We start from the raw sequence: 16,296 nt of genomic DNA, 5'->3' as shown, positions 1-16,296 counted from the left end.
GTCTAGATTCCCATGGACTCATCATCCCCGTCTTGCGAGCTACCCATCGGTAACACTGCCGATGGCTGCACGGGGGCACGGGCACGTAACTTGAAACCAGCAAGCTTCCACCCGCTGCAAGAACAAGATGGTAACTATACATTGTGCATGCAGCACTGTTAACTCCATCTCTGAGCCCGTCAAGTGCCTCAACATTAACAAGCCATCCAAGTTGCTCTAGGGTATCTCTGGTTGCTAGGCCACTATGTATAGACCTGAATCATCATGTTCATATACCAAGACATTGGCTGAATAAAAAAGGACGAGAGATGTAGCATGACCATGTGTCTACACAATCTATGCTAAAAGGCGCCGTGACAGTGACATCGCCTTATCCTCACTGCCGTCAATTTTATGCTTGTTGATAAAGTCGACGATCCTACGCCTTGCCGTTTCGACCCACCTCGCCCTGATCTCATGCTAGTCACTTGATAAGAAGCCCCAAAAATCCCTATAGGACGGACGGAACAAGTTGTCTAAAAGAGTAAGAATTGCTTATTGACCTCTGAACGCCATCTATGCCGAATTCGTTATGCTACATGCATTTCCATAAACACAATAAATCCATCATGCCTCATTCCGACGTAGGATTCGCCTTGGACCCAAGGTCGTTGAAAAGGCTGGCCTTGACTTGGTTCGCAATAAGACCTGATCGCTCTTTAGATGCAATCAGATTCGCTTCCTTAGCTAGCTTGTCCACTGCCTTGTCGGAGCTCTTGGTGCTCGTTCCCATCATCATACCCTGGCCAGCTCGGTTTCGCGTGATACCTGTTGTCGCCTCCTTGATCTTGGAACTCAGATCTAGCAACTGCTTGTTGCCGTAGTCTCGGTTCGTAATGAGCGGGTTCTGGCTGAGTGTCTGTACCCAGTACTTGTGCCAGAGTAGCTCTAGGAGGTGGGAGTCGAGAGAGCTCTTGAAGTGAGAGACTTCTAGACTGTAGTATCGGCTTGCATGGGCACCGAATTCTGCGGCCTTGGCGAGGGGTACTGCTTGAAAGCCGTCCGAGGTGACGCCGCCGCTGGGCTTGTAGTCGGCTGGGTAGGTTCTGAAGGCGCCAATGTCAACCTTGCCGGAGTTGATGGTACGGTCGGGGTCGATCACGACAGCAAGGAATGGATCCTGGAACTGCTGCTGCATAGCTTCAGTGTCCACGTCGATGCCGCTCAGCCAGCATCCGTAGCCTGGGTGACTGTGGTACCAGCCCACGACGTTCTCCTGGCGTCCTTGGGCTCGGCATAGGTCGAGATATTCGACGATGTATTCGTTCGCTTCGTCCTGGGCGTTGACTCGAGTCTCTGTTCCCTCGACGGGAAGTCGGAATGCGTCGGTGACGATGAATGTATCGCCTTGAGTGTAGCCTTGCATCAAACCCATGACCTCGAGATTGCCACCAGAGCGGGCGTGCATGGTCATTTTTATAAGGGCGGTGGCGCTTATTCGTACATGTTTGAAGTGGCTGGGGTCTTGCTTCCACGGTTGTTCCTTGTTGATGGCCTTTTGAGCGTCTGCATCGAAGTTGTAGAGAGCGTCGCGTTTGGGGTCAACTAACTGGACATTATTGTCCAACTCTGTCGCATTGGTTAGCTTTGTTCATTTGTACTGGCAGCGAAGAACGTACCCCAGGCTTTGAGAGCTGATGCCTCCATTGTGACGACAAATTGTTAATGTAATATGTAGAATCAGAAATGTTATAGTTCGATAGTGCACCAGTTGATGTTGGATGCTCAAGGCAGCTGCCCCGCCTCTTATCGATAAGAGCTGTGCAGGACAAGGATGCCTCGCCTTATTGATGGAGTAGGCTCTCAGACATTCAGAATGCTGTAGTTCCAACAATCATATATATGTTTTAATTTACTAATGATATCTATAGCCTATAGGGAGAATAGGAACCCAATGCGATTATAACTCAGTCTTGAATACGACGGGCTGTTAACAGAACACCTTATAGAGTGCTGAGTGCTCCTGTTCGCAGACAAGGACAACTTCATTCTCATGGATGCATCATTAGCACAATTCTTTTCCTGATGAATTTATAAAAATTATATTGGCTTTGTCTGCTTTATGCTGGAGCTAAGACCTCAGTTCTCAGAGTGATAGGCAGTTCAAGAACTACCCTTGGGTGACTCTATCATGCAGGCCATGATAGCTTCATTTTCATGGGTTCATCATCGGCGCATGTCTTTTTTTCCGTGGTGAATCGGACTAGAGAGGGACATAAACCACTTGGATTACATCCTCTGTTGCGAAGAATCGGAATTTATTGAGATATCGATATCCTGACCAGCAAGTATAACCCCGAGTAATGCACTTGTATTCATCCGTTCCAAAATTGCCAATAAACGCCGACCAAATACATATCGACCCTCGATATCGAAAAGTTCGTTCTTTACAACGTGAATACAAGCTGGAAAAATAAAAGCGTCAGTAGGATGTAAATAGATACGCGGTAAAAAAAAAAGCCAAATCATATTGTGCTCTTACCGAAATCCGAACGCGATTATACTTGAAATCTTGTTCTTCCTCTTCCTCAATCTGATGCAATGAATACTTAGCATTTTCTTACCTAGAGTTGGAGGATCCTCATCGCCATACCTGTATCCTCATCATCTTGCTGCTGTGATGCCGGCACCATCTTCTTTTTGTTCTTGCGGTATATAAGATATGCTGGCCCGAGAGCCACGCAGATCACAAAACCCAAACAGAAGATGTTTGTGCCAACAACTCGGAGAAATTCGTATGGTTCATCTTCGCGGCGCTGAAGGACTTGGTTTCGTCGCTGGAGAAACTCGATTGTTGGTGCCGAGGTCACGGCCTCAAGCTTGGCAGGGACATTGGGAGCTGGCGCCATGGTGAGGTTGTTTCAAAGATGAATGATTGGAGTGGAAGAATCGAAAGGTCTCCTGAGATTGCCTGGTTCACAGGGAGCGTTCCTTAGACAGGGGACCTCTGAGGAAGGATAGGAGGGGAAAGTCACAGAGAGAACGAGACAGTTGCCCTTATGTCTTTCAATATTAAAACCTTATTGTCCTCGAGAGAGAAACCCGAAGAAAATATTGGTTATCATGGAACCCAACAAATAAGATTTTCACGTACACGCGTCCATCAATGTTGTCATGTGAATAGATATGTTAGAGTTCCATGTCAACAATTATTAAACACAAACTATGACCTTTCTGACACGTAACCACATAGATAGCAGAAAAGAGGGGAAACAAAATAAAGCCTCGCTGATACAGATACAAAGAATTAAAAATGTGAACCGAATTAAACAGCGCCGGTGTACGGAGCAGATGGGTGTTGCGGTCTCTGAATGCCCATGCGGAATCGGGGAACACGATCCATACGGTTCAAAGCAGTCGTGGGCATTCGAAGAACCGTCTCGCGATACATGGTTTGCGTCTCCCACTCATACGAGCATCCAATGGCTCGTTGCATTCCACCTTCAGAAGCGCAGAACATGAGAGTGACAGGTGGCCTGACGGCTTCGAACAAGGTCATCTCCATATTGTATGTGTCAACAAGGGTGAAGATCTAGCAATGTTAGCCAATAGAAAGATAAAGTATAGAATAGAGCTACTACTTACCCTCATCTCACCCGGACGAGCTTGCTTGGCTCGCTCAACCTTCATCCTGACCTCAGGATCTCTGCATGGATCAATTCCGACACGCTCACCAAACTCATTGATCACGCTGCGACTGAGTAGACTTCCGCTCGTGGACCAAGCCAGGCGGCCAAAAGCGCCACCAAAGATGGATCGCTCAATGGTGGGGGCGTTGAGGTGACCTTCAAACCCAAACATCTCAGCCTGAGTGGCGGCAAACTTGCCACTGTAGATAACACGGACCAAGTTTGGTGTGATCATCCAGATGTACAGGAACAGAAGGAGGAACAGGACACCGGGGATGATATAGGATGTCCCATATGAACCTAAAGGAGCACCGGCAGCTAGGAGGGAGACGGCAGCGATGAAGAAACCTCCATTCCATTCGACCGCGAGTTCGGAGAGCCATCTCTTCCAAGATGGGCCTGTAGACCAGTACACTGGATAAAAGGCCTTCCAGCGGATAGAAATACCCCATGCGCCGTCGATGACGATGGTGTCGTTATCAGAGATACCGGCAACTTGGCAGTAGGGTGTGATGTCCCAAAGGGAGGACTCGTATGCATCTTGCATGTCATACCACGGCTGTTCAAGTGATAGGGGAAGAGTGCAAATGTAACGCTCAAGCAGTTGATCCGAGTCATTTGCCAGAGACAGTCTAGAGAAAGCCTGGAAGGCAGTGTCGGTTCTGTCAACCTGGGGTCGAAGTCTCAAGAGACCCATCAGCGCATATGCCTGGTCACCTGCGAGATACTCTGTTGTATGGCGACTGTACAAACACTTGAGTGCGAGAACAGCCTGTTCAAGACGACTCAGGCTGATGGAGCCAAGGTAGTGGTCAATAAGGTGGCGAGCCACATCAGAGTCCATATATGTCCAGACTTGAGCAGCAAACTGGTTCTTGGCAACCACCATGGGGGACTGCAGGTTACCATCTCGAGTGTAGATCGAGATGGTACGGCCTGGACTGAGAAGAACCTCTGGGAATGTCCACATTCGGCTACCCCATTCGCGGAGGAGGGTCTCGGTGTTTGCTTTGCCTGAAGATCCGGCCCGGGACCCTTTGCCTCTTCCGACGGCGATGACCATTCTGTCTGAGCCACGGAGAACATCAGAGATACGATAAACCTATAATAGTCAGTAAAACGAAACAGTACCCAAGAATGGGAAGAAACCTACATCAGACTCGAGTTCATTCTCATCACGCATGCAACTACAAGCGATCCAGTACGCAGGTAGCTTTGCTGCACGGCAAGCAGTCTCGGCAATATGATGAAGAGCCATCATGTCCTCCTGGGAGTTATGGCTGAAGTGCTCTGTGGAGTAGGCGACGAACAGATAGGAAAGATTGACATCTTGGCCATCGCTATTCTCCCACTCTTCTACACTGCGGACATCAACGCCTCTGATCTCATCGTTAAAGGCCTCTCGAAGGAAGCATAGATAACGAGGTCGCAGCATGCGATAGATGGTATTGTTGCGAGCCATGAGGGAGAGACCTTTTCGGTTCTCGTGGAGGTTGCTCCATACTTTGGCATCACCATGGTACTTGTAGAGAACGGGGGCATAGTAGAGCTTTCGCCTGATGACATTTGGCTTGCCTTCCCAGAACTGATATCGTCAGTATTGCCGTGCATGTAGTTTTTAATAGATAGACTCACAACAAGCATCATGGCAATAGCCGCAGGAAAGGTCCTCAGCACCATGATACCCCAGTCCTCCCAGCTCTGAGGGTCATAGCTAAAGTCAATGATCCACGTCGCGATGCGCACCTTCAGGGGCGCAACCTTGCGGACATAGGTCCTCTTCCAAGTAGAAGTACCGGGTCCTTCGAAAATGTCATCGACGCATGCTACGTACATGTTGCGAAGATGACCATCGTTGGGATGCAGGTATCGATCCGAGCGAGTCTTGTATTCGACACGGCCAGCGTAGTCACGATGTCTTATCTTGACTTCATTGTTGGTGTAGTTGTACCCAGGCTTCTGGTACAGAACTGGGTTGCGCCAACGGTAGATGGAGCGTGGTTCGAAGAAGTGCTTGCTTCCTTTGAGTTTGACAGGGAACTCCTTTTCCGCTCGCTGGAGACTTACTGTTAGTGACAATTCACAGATAGAAGGAGGGTGTTGTGATTTACTTCTTTCTCATTCTGGTTGCTGCTCGTGGTGGTGAGAGCCGTGGTAGTCACGGGGGCAGTGGCACTTTTGTTCTGCTAAGAAATGTTCAATTTAGAAAACGAAGACTCTAGAAACAAAAACATCCACGGAAGAGCTTTACCATTGGGCTTTCCTGCTGACCACTGCCCGAGCCCTGTTGTTGATAGACAACGCTTTGCTGACCATTGTAGGCCTGCGTTGGTTAGTAAGTGATGGGTTCATATCAAGATGAGTCGTATACTAACCATGGGCTGTTGGTACTGCTGCATAGTGTTTTGTTGACTTGGATGATGTGAGAGAGGGGACGTTACGTAGCTAGTTGACTGCGCTGATAGAGGGCTTGTAGGAGGAGATACAGCTTGTTGGTAGGGATGAGTGTATGGTTGGTTCTGGTAGGACTTTAAAAGTGTTAGAGAGGAGAGAGGTTTGGCAAGGGAAACATACAACAACGGAGCTTCCAGGAGTATATGCACCTCCGTGAGCTTGATGATGCACAGGAGGCGGGGTCTGATTGTACTTGACTGTGTTAGTCTTGATCACAGAGACGTCGACACGAAAGACTCACATTGCCGATAGAGTTGGGATCCCAATGTCCTCCGTGTGCGTGAGCCTGGAATATGTGTCAACAACTGAGTGAAGAGATAGGCTTAAAAGAAGGAAATACCATGGTTCAAATAATAAATGGATGGGTTATAGAGAGCAGGACGAGGAGAATGGGAAGGACTTCAAGTCTTTCAGATTCATAAACGGTTCCCTTGACCGCTAATAAACGGAGAAGGGCTTTTTACAAAGGAGCTCTCAAGTTGGTTTAGTAAAAGAGAGCTGAACCCAGTGGATGGATACTGCACGCCATCCCAGGCTGATCTCTAACTATATCTCGATGGACAGCGCCCCGTCCCTTTCCTTTCGCCACCGGAGAGTCAGGTCTGGAACCAAACCGTTTGCTCGGGAGGATAGAATAGCCGCTCATGGCTGGGGATATCAAGGGGAGGGAGTGTGACTGTTCTCGACCTCGTGCATTCAGCCTCATCGCGCTATAAGCCATGATAGGATGGAGTCGGAAGACGGCATATTCCATGACATCCACTTTGGAGGGGAATCCAACAGCAAACTATTAGAAGCGGCTGAGACTCTAGAATGTCACTCGGCATGAGAGTAGTATCAGAGGTCCTTCAGCCGTGGCTTGTTGAGAATGCCCTGCCGTCACACTAACCCCTGACATTGTCCTACTACATTGTCACAAACGTAGCGTTGGGATAGGTCGCCTTGTGAGGTATAACGCCGCCTCAACTGCAGGGTTTGATTTACTCTCCGAAAATGGTATGCTGGGCGACAAGGATGTCGCATTTCTGAGGATTTAATAAGTCGACGCAACGTTCCTTGCACTTTTACGTGAAACCCTCTTGAGCATCATGTGAGTCGCAGATAAGAAGCAAGAGAAGCAAGCTACTGACAATATTGTCAGCTCTGATAGGATCGACGAGCCATAGGAACCCCTGGTCTCAAAAGCGCCTTTTCAGCCCTGGGGAACTAGACTTGGGGACTAGACCGGTCCGAGCACGACTGTAACCCAAGGGGTCGGAAAGTTTAATAATTCTATTTCGCTAGCTCAAGTTGTTCATATTTCCGTTTACAAACGGCGATAATGGCGCTTTTTTTTTGGTGGTTGAAACATGGCTTGGTCTAGACCTTGGACGTGTCATTCCCAGGACTTTAGAGGCTGCAGAGTATAGACTATTGTTCTATTATCTCTTAATAGATGCTAACTAGACTACATGGCAGTGAGTGGCAGGCATACGTTGGACGCCATTGAAATCAGGCTGGCGCCTGCATATGAAGGATTCATTCTGGGGAACTCCTTGACACAACAGAGAGGGATTCATATGTATCAAGGCAGTCAAATTAATGCTAGTTCACCCCATAACATTCATCTTGTATCATTTGGTTTCGCAGCTCTACACGTTCATCATGTCGTGGACTCAAAGATCGAATCCGTATGATGCATTCGCTCAAGAAGCGACTCAGACACCACTCGCAGTTGCATTCCCACAATGGATGCTTAACATTTGGGAAATAACTCATGGTAAGTCACATCGATTCAGAAATAATATCCTTCTTCTCATGTTTGCAGATCATCCTGAAGGTCGCTGGTATATTGAGCCCAACGCTCGATGTTTGCGACAAAAAGCGAGTTTAAGAATCGTGTAAGTCCTCAATTGTACTCAAGAGATATTGTATTTATGACTCAAGCGAAGACTGACATTCCAAGCTTTGCACCTCTTGATCTGCCCCGCAGAGACGCCCTTTCGCAATGCATTGAACTCTTCAACATACTCAACATCCCAAGCGACTTTACAAAGGAACGTCTTCAATCCGTAAGTCACAGCTTCGGAAGAGCTACCGACAGCCATGGCTCCAGCTCCTGGTTCCACTTCCTCTGCAAGAACATCGACGTGAAGCAAAGGCCCGGCAGCGCTCCAGAAGTAGACAACCGCGCTGCTTCCATGGGCTATCACACCTCCACCCTGCCGCAAGCCGACTACAGTTGGCATCGTGCGGGCTTCTTTTTACGCGTGGAGAATACTGGAAGCACCACGCTGGTCTGCTTCGGGGCCGCGCCTAGAGTGAGACAGAGGATCAATGAGTTTGTTGCCGCAAAGGCGTGGCAGCATGTTTCCACGGATCCGTACATTCTGTTTGATCTTGTCTTTGATGCGCTGTACTTTGAAGTTGATGACACTGTCTGGAAGATGAACACAATCTTTGGCCCCCTAGAACACGTAAGTCTGGTCGCTCCCACTGTATCTCACTTCGTGTTTCTTGAGACTCACTCGCTATAGTTGATCCTTGAGTACTCAAACTCTAAAAACGTGCGCAAGATGAGCTCCAAAGTTCCTTTCTCTGCCATGCACAACTGCGCCAAACACATCATTCACATAGGCGAAGCAATCGAGTCGTGCATTATGCTTGTGGATGCAACACTTCACAACATAGGCAATCACAATCATGCAGAACAGCCTACGTCTAGAGAGCCAGTCCTCAAGCAGCTGCGCGAAACTCTCCAGTACCGACGCTCCTTGTTCATGTCCAGTCAACTACGACTGAGCAGTCTACAAAAGCGCATCGACAACGCAATCACTCTGTCTTTCAACCTCGTCACACAGCAGGATTCAATGGTCATGATTCAAGACTCCAATTCCATGAAGGTCATTGCTGCCATCACCATGATCTTTCTGCCTACTACTGGTGTTGCCACGGTTATTGGGTCGCAGCTCTTTTCGTCCGAGATTCACAAGGATGGTGAGTCTTGGGATATCAAGCTTACACCTTTGTTCTGGACCATGTGGTGGATCGCCATCCCTTTGACTGTGTTTGTTGTTTTACTGGCCGTTATTTGGCATTGGTGGGTGCATACTGAGTCTCCTACTGGGGAGGTGGTTCAGGTGGTAAGGAGGGCGGCCACCTTCAGCTCCTCTGGGACGAATACACCCCCCAATAACAAATGATATGCATGGTGGTGTCTTGAGAATGAGGAGTCTGTTTGGCATGAGGTGAAACATGCAGTGTGATAACTGAAGAACTATAATACTATGTACTATTCGTGTTTGATGCCATTTATATACAGCAATTTCATATGCTCAAGATTCAAGTGTGTCAAAAAAAATAAAGTCCAACCAGTGGAAAGAACAGTAATGTTACAAGCGACTCAATACTGAGTTTAGCACTTGAACACAGCAGGTCCAGGGATCTTGTAAGTGGCAGCTGCACACCAGTTAGCAAACGCTGCAATAAGGCTACGGACAGATGCGACTCACCCTGGTAAGCATTGTAGGTGACACCAGGATCACTGCTTGCATAAGCGCCCGGGAACGCGACGAGGTTTGAGGGTGTGGTGCTGCCACTTCCCGTCACCTTGAGCTGATGGCATCCAGGGTAAAACTGTGCTCCTGGGTAGCCAAACGCAGAGTGAAGAGCAATGGTTTCGTGACGGACAAGGTAGTAGCCGGGCTTGATGCACCGGGGAATGGTGTAGTTGACGCCACTGTTGCCAGCCTTCATGATAACGGACTGCGATGGCGGCATGTTAGTTACAGTACCAATGTTGATTGCCGCGGGAGTATACATACAGAAGCCCAGTTGTTGCTGGTTCCATCACGTCCAGCCTCCTGGATCTTGAACCACACCTTCTCAGTACCAGGCATCCAAGCATCACAGCCAGAGTCGGGACAGCGAGCCATATAAGTCAAGACAGGGCCAACGTGGGAGTCAGGCCAGAGAGTCCACTTCAAGTTGACAGTTGATCCGGCTGCGGCCTCGGCGTGGAGAGCAGCGGGCTGGCTGCCCTTGATACCACCGGCAGTGTATCCATTGCACTGCATATCAATGGAAGTAACATCCTCTACAGGGCCGTTACCGGGAATAGCGCGAGAGATACGCTTGGGAAGAGGGTTCATGTATGGGTCTTGGTAGGGGTTGTAGAACTGGTACGTCTGGCCCCCAATGGTGGCAGTCTCGACGTAGCCGTGGGCAGCAGCCAAGGCAGCGGTGCAAAGAAGAGAAAGAGAGATATGCATGATGGGTATGTTTGAGATGGTATTGATAGAAAGATGATGTTGACGAATATGGAAAAGGATGCTGCCTCATCATGATTGAAGAAAACCTCTCTAAGTTATATACCAGGCGATATAGCATATACTTTCGATAGCCGCCATTCGGAAGATCTCCATTCGGAAGCAATACTTGAAAAGGACGGAAACATTTGATGAAATATTTCCCACCATTGAAACGATGTTCCTTCAATATTTTGACTTTTGGAGGTTGTCAGGACATAACAAGGGTTCTCTTGGCGAGGACGAATCAGGAAACAAAATATCCGGAGCTTTCATCTGACGATCCTAATTGAGCATCAATCTTGTTGACGACGATTGGTCCACGGATAGACGCGATGACATTCCGAACGATACGATACGAATAAAACTCCAGTTCTTTCGTGGTTCATGTTTGAGATTTATATATGTTGCCGTGGACATTGTCTTTTCCACATATAAAACAGATAACTCTGGTTTCATGATACATTATCTAATTTCAATATGCTTTAAACTAGAACTTTTAGTTCTCACTTGCTGCAGGCATATTGGCCAAGGTCATGAGACTCATTGCTGAGTGCATGGCTCGGCCAACAAGAGCCGACCACTGAGGCACAGAAACACTACCAATACATATTGAACCTAGTGTTCTCTCGCAAGGGTGCACATAACTATATCTTTTTACTTTTGTATACATTTATCGTCGTCGGTCCTGAGAATACAGTTGCTTCGTTGGCTTATATAGTTGCATACATACTCACCAATCGGACCGTCGATCCGTATTCTCAACGGGACCTTTCCTCCGAATCCTCTCGTGACCTTCAAAGGATTTGTAGTTAGGTCATGCACAATAATTCCTGATTGTTCGCGATCCTATTGGTAAATAAGACCTACATTCTTGTTGGCAAATGCCGGGATAAACATGGTGTTGATCTAGGATAGGAGTAGCCGCATTCTGGAGAGTCTCTCATCGGAATGGGAAGAAGTCAATTCAAGTTGACGATGAATGAAAATCGCTTGCCAATATATCATCATGCATCTTATGGTCAATTCACAAGATGTTCCCGCGATATTACAAAGTGGTTACAAGGTGGCCATACTATCCTAACACACCAACATTCAAAAAGAAGCATACGAGCAGCAACAATCTCAGGTACTTAGGATATACTAAACGAGAAATTGATACATCACCGTCTCTATACAAATACTTCATGATTTAGTTAGCATTAAGTATTCACATCCTGTTTTGACTGCAAGAGGCTTCCATTACACATGGCCTCCCAAGTCTTGGGGTATAAAAATAAGTAATCTTGGAGCCCTTAGTCTAAGAAGCATAAAGTGACCTACTAATTTCATCTGTAAGGTCGGGCAAAGTCCGGATCGAACTCATCGTACTGCATGCCATTCCCAAAGTCAACCTCAGCATACCCACCGCCCTGTTCGTTAACACCAAATGGCGGGGGGCCATTACCGTACAGATAATCGTTGACTTCCTTGTCAAGACATGTGTAATGTCCAGGGTCCGTCTGATCAAGCCTCACAAGAACGCTTACTCTGATTCGTTTGTCGATAGGGCGATGTCTCCAGCCCAATTTATCTCGGATATTAGCAAGGATCCCAGCGTAATGGCCTGTTCCCTCTATGATTGAGAGAAAACTCAGTTCAATAGATACGAGTGTAGGCGGCAGTTTCCCAAGGAGGGATATTAGATCATCCTGCATTACCTGTATCCCAGAGAGACCAAAGTGCTTGAGACTACCAGTCGACCATTGGTCAACGGGGAATATGTCGGAAAGGGAGATAGAATCTAATGCCGGAGCTTCCCAGCATGTCATATCCACCGGATAATCGCTTTGTAAGGTTATTTCCTCAAGGGCATGTGCTCCGGCAATCAGACTGCGCAGTCTCCCATTTTGAAGAAGTTCCACTCTTCAGCATCCCAACCTGATAGGTATCCCATGACTAGAGAGAGTGTAAAGCTTTTGAGCCCTGGTCGCTCAAGCGTCCGGCAGAGATTATCGTACTCCTCATTAGGCTGGTTGAAGATAAGATGGTTGATCCCGGTGGCAAGCTTATTGTTATCGAAGGAAAGCTGAGAGATATTATGAGGGAGCTTTGGGTCTGCAAGGTGTCGCAGGACAATGCGAAATCCCCGCCATTTTCTTTTTTCCTCCTCATCTTCCCATGGCTCCGCAGGCTGTGGCGCATCATCATATACATGGCCGGCACAAGACCACCCTCGCTGGATGGGATACACAAAGCCGTAGGGGAATGCCCGAATCATGGGAGTCTCGTAGAGCGGAAAGAACAAAAAGCCGTGTGCTGCAGGAGTGACAGTGACTTTCTCTAGATGTGGAAATCGCGATTCCTGCAGAGCATATCTGAAAGCTTGCTCATCGGCGCCAGACTCGATGACATTGTCTTGCTGCTGAACAAGACTGTTGTAATAAGAAAGCGCTTCTCGTGAAGGCATTAAATTGTCGACTCGCCTTTGCTGCTCGTTATCTCGGCCCTTTTCTTTAAGCCGGGACTTTGCGCTGAAGATTTCACATTTACACTGTTACATGAACCAGCTCGAGATCTTCCCTTTGGACGGATAAGTCATCCGATTTTTATTGATATCATCCTCATCAGAGGTGTAGCTAAACTCGGTGTCGTGATAATCATAATCATCTTGTGTTGGAACAGGGAGAAGGGTGGCGTCGTCCTAGATGATTTCCTTGACTTGCTAACGGAACACCTCATGACTAGCGACAGCGAGAAAGACTTTGACATTGAGCGGATTTGCCGAGATGAAAACGCGGTCAAGTCGTAATAATAGTTGGCTACCGAGACAGCGACATGTTAGGCGCAGGCTCTTTAAGTCCCGATTCGGAAGCCTGTCGAGTATACTATGAAACAGTTCGTTAGGAAGCTTCTGGAGAAGAGGTACAGATGTAGCCATGGTGTAACCAGTCTGTTGGCTTTGAGAAGTGTGAGAATGTGGAATTAGAAAATATGGCTATCGGACACGAAATTTGACCCACCATGATACACCATTCCCGTCCGATTTTAACTACAAGGTACAAGGCTGGATATCGAATGGAAGTGGCAGGCTTCAAATGTTCCTCTGAGTTACATATAATAGTGACTGTAAGATATTTAACTGTATGTTTGTCACTGGACACCCGTGTCATACCATTCACTTGAGAATGTGTCAACGCGACGATACTTGAACTCTCTATGACGGTATAAATAATATCTCGTCATCTCAAAGCAACACGGGAATCATCATAGTGAAATCTCCTTTGTTCTTTGAAGAAGTTGGGTTCAATTAGAGGTTGTAAACCTGTTGTCGTCCAGGTTTGGCCTACCCTAGACAAAAGCTCATAACTCGAGAAAGAAACACAAACCAAGTTTGAGACATTTACAACATGATCCTTCTAGAACAACTCAACACACACCAGTTGGGTAAAATTGAGACATCTTGGCTATTTCACATGCTGTTCTTGTGGTGCTTCGCGTTGTAGCGCATCAAACTTGGGTGCGTTGTTATTGCAGGGGATAAACATCATACCACCTTCTACGCTGTACAAAGCAAGATGGAGATGCGTGTACTTAACACGCAGCAGCTTCAAATTGGCAACTCATGTTTCGATAGAATATGCCAACAGCTTGAAACGGTAACACATCCGGGGCTACCGAGAAACGCATCAAGATTTGTAGCAGCTCAATCTTGATGTGTTTGTTACTATATGTCTCATTCACATCAAATATCTTTGGTGTTGCAGGCCTCGCTATCTATCAATGCAACATACTGACTCATCGTGCAAAGCTAAGAAATGTGCGTTGTTGATAATGTCAGGCCTCATTCTCATCGCGATCGTGACTTTATCGCTGCATGGGCAATTGAACTCGAATGCTGCGATAATGTCTCAAACAGGTGTCTTTGTGCCGAATTACCGTACAAAAGGAAGGATGGGGAAAATCAGAGTTTCTGCCCAAGCAATGGCACTTTTGTTTTCGTTTTGGAAATTCCTGCATGATGCACCTCGATCGAAGATGAGGCCCGATCAAGTCGTGCAGAGCAGAAACGAAATATGAGCAAATGAGCAATCGATCCTGAATCGTCGACTCAACGGGCTCATCATGTCACTTGGCCAGCGTCATGAAGCAGCGGTTAACAGTGGGCTCGGTAGCACACAGTCATTCCCTGCACGTTGGACTGCAAGCGGAAATCCAGTCCCAGCGAATGAAGAGGTTGTGTCAAGAAACAACAAATGAGGAGCGGAACGTTGCAGGTTTATTAGTTTAGGGTGAGGCACGGAGGCTGGCTCGCATTAGCAGATTCGCTACGGAGTAGATCGTCGAGCGGACTGCTGATCACTGAGAGGACATCAGAGGACATCAGAGGAACGGCGGAGGCTACACAGCCCCAAACTGACATGTCGTCCAAAGGTCATATTGTCTTTGTGCCTAGCAGGTCTCGTGACAACAACAACCAGGTAAAACCGTGAAACATGGGAGTTTTGCGGAAGCCTCAGTTAGGCATCCGAGAATTCTTGTTACTAGCCTGACGCTGCAAGTCTCGTTTCGTTTCTTCGTAGCACACCCAGGCGGCTCACGCGTGCGCAGACGTAAATAACACAGTAAGCCCAAGCCTAGCTCCAACATGGCACCGTGAACTATCATGGGCGGGAGGAGACGAGCAAATGGAGAGCGGCAGCCTCAGCAGTAGTTTAAGTTTTATGGCTGAATTATCGATCAGCTCAACATCTCTGATCTGAGCATCATCAAATAGTCACAGTCTCAGCCGTTGGGCAAAACTGTAACTGTCTCCTAATAACAGTTGCTATTTCTGTGTGTCTGTATCTGTATCTGGATCGATCTAGCCTACTAATTCTTGTGATGGATGCCCTACAACTCTGCAATCTCACAAAGATAAAGGAACCCCGGAATTTTGTCGTGGTTTGATTGATAGAATTAACAAATTTGTTTTTGTCTTGTTCTGAGACCCTGCAGAGTGTGGGGGAGACAAGACAGACCCCGCGTTTTTCGCAAGCCCAGCAGATGACGGAAGGATGCAGGGTTAAAAGGCCAAGAGCGAATGACAAGGGAGCGATAAGAAAGACAACCTACCAGAACTAGAGGGACTGAGATGGGGATGAGACACAAGAGCACGAGGGAAAAGGTCTTGGACTTGGAGGGGGGGGGGTCTTTAGAGTTTCGGTCTATGACCAGAACGAGTCGAGAACCACTCCCACTGCTACGGCTTGATCGGATAGGTACTGTGGTGCTCTCATCCTGTTCTCGTGACCTGACCTGAGTCTAGAGGCCAAGATAGACACAAGTCTTTTGGGTCATGGTTGCTAGTGATGTCACGGCGATCAAGGCCAGGCCAGAACTCGCGAGAATCAAGGCAAAACAACTTTAAAGAATTTTCCTTTGCCTTTCCCGACATGTCGTTCCAAGAGCGTACAAGGACGACAGGAACGATCACCGTTCGGTGCTCCTCTGAACGAGGGATAAACACCTGGCGATCCAACAACGAACTCTTCCCGAACCCAACCCTTCTCTTGGGTTGGGGTTGAGTTTTGTCTTGGTGCGTCACCAGTCAATCTCACCCTACCACCCTTTGTAAAGCTTGGATTGACCCCATTGGAATTCCTTCACGGGCAGGAAACGGGCCAGGCTCAAAGAGGGAGAGCTGACATTGGGTACAAGAGACATGGCGTCACCAAGCACAATGAATAAATGTCTTGATTCAACGCTCGTCATTCGTGTACGCAAGACCCTGCAGACAATGACAGCTGGAGGCCTTTGAGCACCCTCCCTTGACTTTGTTTTCGTGTCTGGTGCGGCGTGATATTCATCGTAAGGACCCAAACAGAGAGCATGCCATCTTATTGTCACACGTGCCCATCAGCATGTAA

General features: G+C 47.7%; 8 protein-coding genes across 8 annotated transcripts; 1 reads left to right on the top strand and 7 right to left on the bottom strand.

The window, feature by feature from the left end:
* Positions 1-613: 613 nt before the first annotated feature.
* Positions 614-1,686, bottom strand: FPSE_08707 (uncharacterized protein; the record flags this gene model as incomplete). Its single annotated transcript, XM_009261825.1, has 2 exons — positions 614-1,608; positions 1,659-1,686. The coding sequence occupies 2 exons, from the start codon at positions 1,684-1,686 to the stop codon at positions 614-616; spliced, it is 1,023 nt and encodes a 340-aa protein (XP_009260100.1).
* Positions 1,687-2,567: 881 nt separating this feature from the next.
* FPSE_08706 (uncharacterized protein) lies at positions 2,568-2,888 on the bottom strand (the record flags this gene model as incomplete). Its single annotated transcript, XM_009261824.1, has 2 exons — positions 2,568-2,572; positions 2,633-2,888. The coding sequence occupies 2 exons, from the start codon at positions 2,886-2,888 to the stop codon at positions 2,568-2,570; spliced, it is 261 nt and encodes an 86-aa protein (XP_009260099.1).
* A 416-nt stretch (positions 2,889-3,304) lies between these two features.
* FPSE_08705 (uncharacterized protein) lies at positions 3,305-6,465 on the bottom strand (the record flags this gene model as incomplete). The annotated part of the gene is made up of 10 exons (XM_009261823.1): positions 3,305-3,571; positions 3,625-4,770; positions 4,822-5,253; positions 5,304-5,723; positions 5,780-5,854; positions 5,920-5,991; positions 6,044-6,196; positions 6,243-6,314; positions 6,364-6,408; positions 6,463-6,465. The coding sequence occupies 10 exons, from the start codon at positions 6,463-6,465 to the stop codon at positions 3,305-3,307; spliced, it is 2,685 nt and encodes an 894-aa protein (XP_009260098.1).
* Positions 6,466-7,766: 1,301 nt separating this feature from the next.
* FPSE_08704 (uncharacterized protein) lies at positions 7,767-9,304 on the top strand (the record flags this gene model as incomplete). The annotated part of the gene is made up of 4 exons (XM_009261822.1): positions 7,767-7,881; positions 7,930-8,002; positions 8,068-8,578; positions 8,639-9,304. The coding sequence occupies 4 exons, from the start codon at positions 7,767-7,769 to the stop codon at positions 9,302-9,304; spliced, it is 1,365 nt and encodes a 454-aa protein (XP_009260097.1).
* A 212-nt stretch (positions 9,305-9,516) lies between these two features.
* Positions 9,517-10,372, bottom strand: FPSE_08703 (uncharacterized protein; the record flags this gene model as incomplete). The annotated part of the gene is made up of 3 exons (XM_009261821.1): positions 9,517-9,560; positions 9,614-9,866; positions 9,926-10,372. 3 exons carry the CDS (start codon positions 10,370-10,372, stop codon positions 9,517-9,519), a joined length of 744 nt encoding a protein of 247 aa, XP_009260096.1.
* Positions 10,373-10,907: 535 nt separating this feature from the next.
* Positions 10,908-11,308, bottom strand: FPSE_08702 (uncharacterized protein; the record flags this gene model as incomplete). Its single annotated transcript, XM_009261820.1, has 3 exons — positions 10,908-11,026; positions 11,146-11,203; positions 11,279-11,308. The coding sequence occupies 3 exons, from the start codon at positions 11,306-11,308 to the stop codon at positions 10,908-10,910; spliced, it is 207 nt and encodes a 68-aa protein (XP_009260095.1).
* Positions 11,309-11,736: 428 nt separating this feature from the next.
* Positions 11,737-12,219, bottom strand: FPSE_08701 (uncharacterized protein; the record flags this gene model as incomplete). Its single annotated transcript, XM_009261819.1, has 1 exon — positions 11,737-12,219. One exon carries the CDS (start codon positions 12,217-12,219, stop codon positions 11,737-11,739), a length of 483 nt encoding a protein of 160 aa, XP_009260094.1.
* Positions 12,220-12,275: 56 nt separating this feature from the next.
* On the bottom strand, positions 12,276-12,857 carry FPSE_08700 (uncharacterized protein; the record flags this gene model as incomplete). The annotated part of the gene is made up of 1 exon (XM_009261818.1): positions 12,276-12,857. The coding sequence occupies one exon, from the start codon at positions 12,855-12,857 to the stop codon at positions 12,276-12,278; it is 582 nt and encodes a 193-aa protein (XP_009260093.1).
* Between the last annotated feature and the right edge of the window lie 3,439 nt (positions 12,858-16,296).

The sequence above is a fragment of the Fusarium pseudograminearum genome, chromosome 1 (assembly GCF_000303195.2).
Source record: "Fusarium pseudograminearum CS3096 chromosome 1, whole genome shotgun sequence".
Taxonomy (NCBI): Eukaryota; Fungi; Ascomycota; class Sordariomycetes; order Hypocreales; family Nectriaceae; genus Fusarium; species Fusarium pseudograminearum.
The sequence above is the reverse complement of the archived record's forward strand: the minus strand, read 5'-3'. Positions and strand labels throughout refer to the sequence as shown.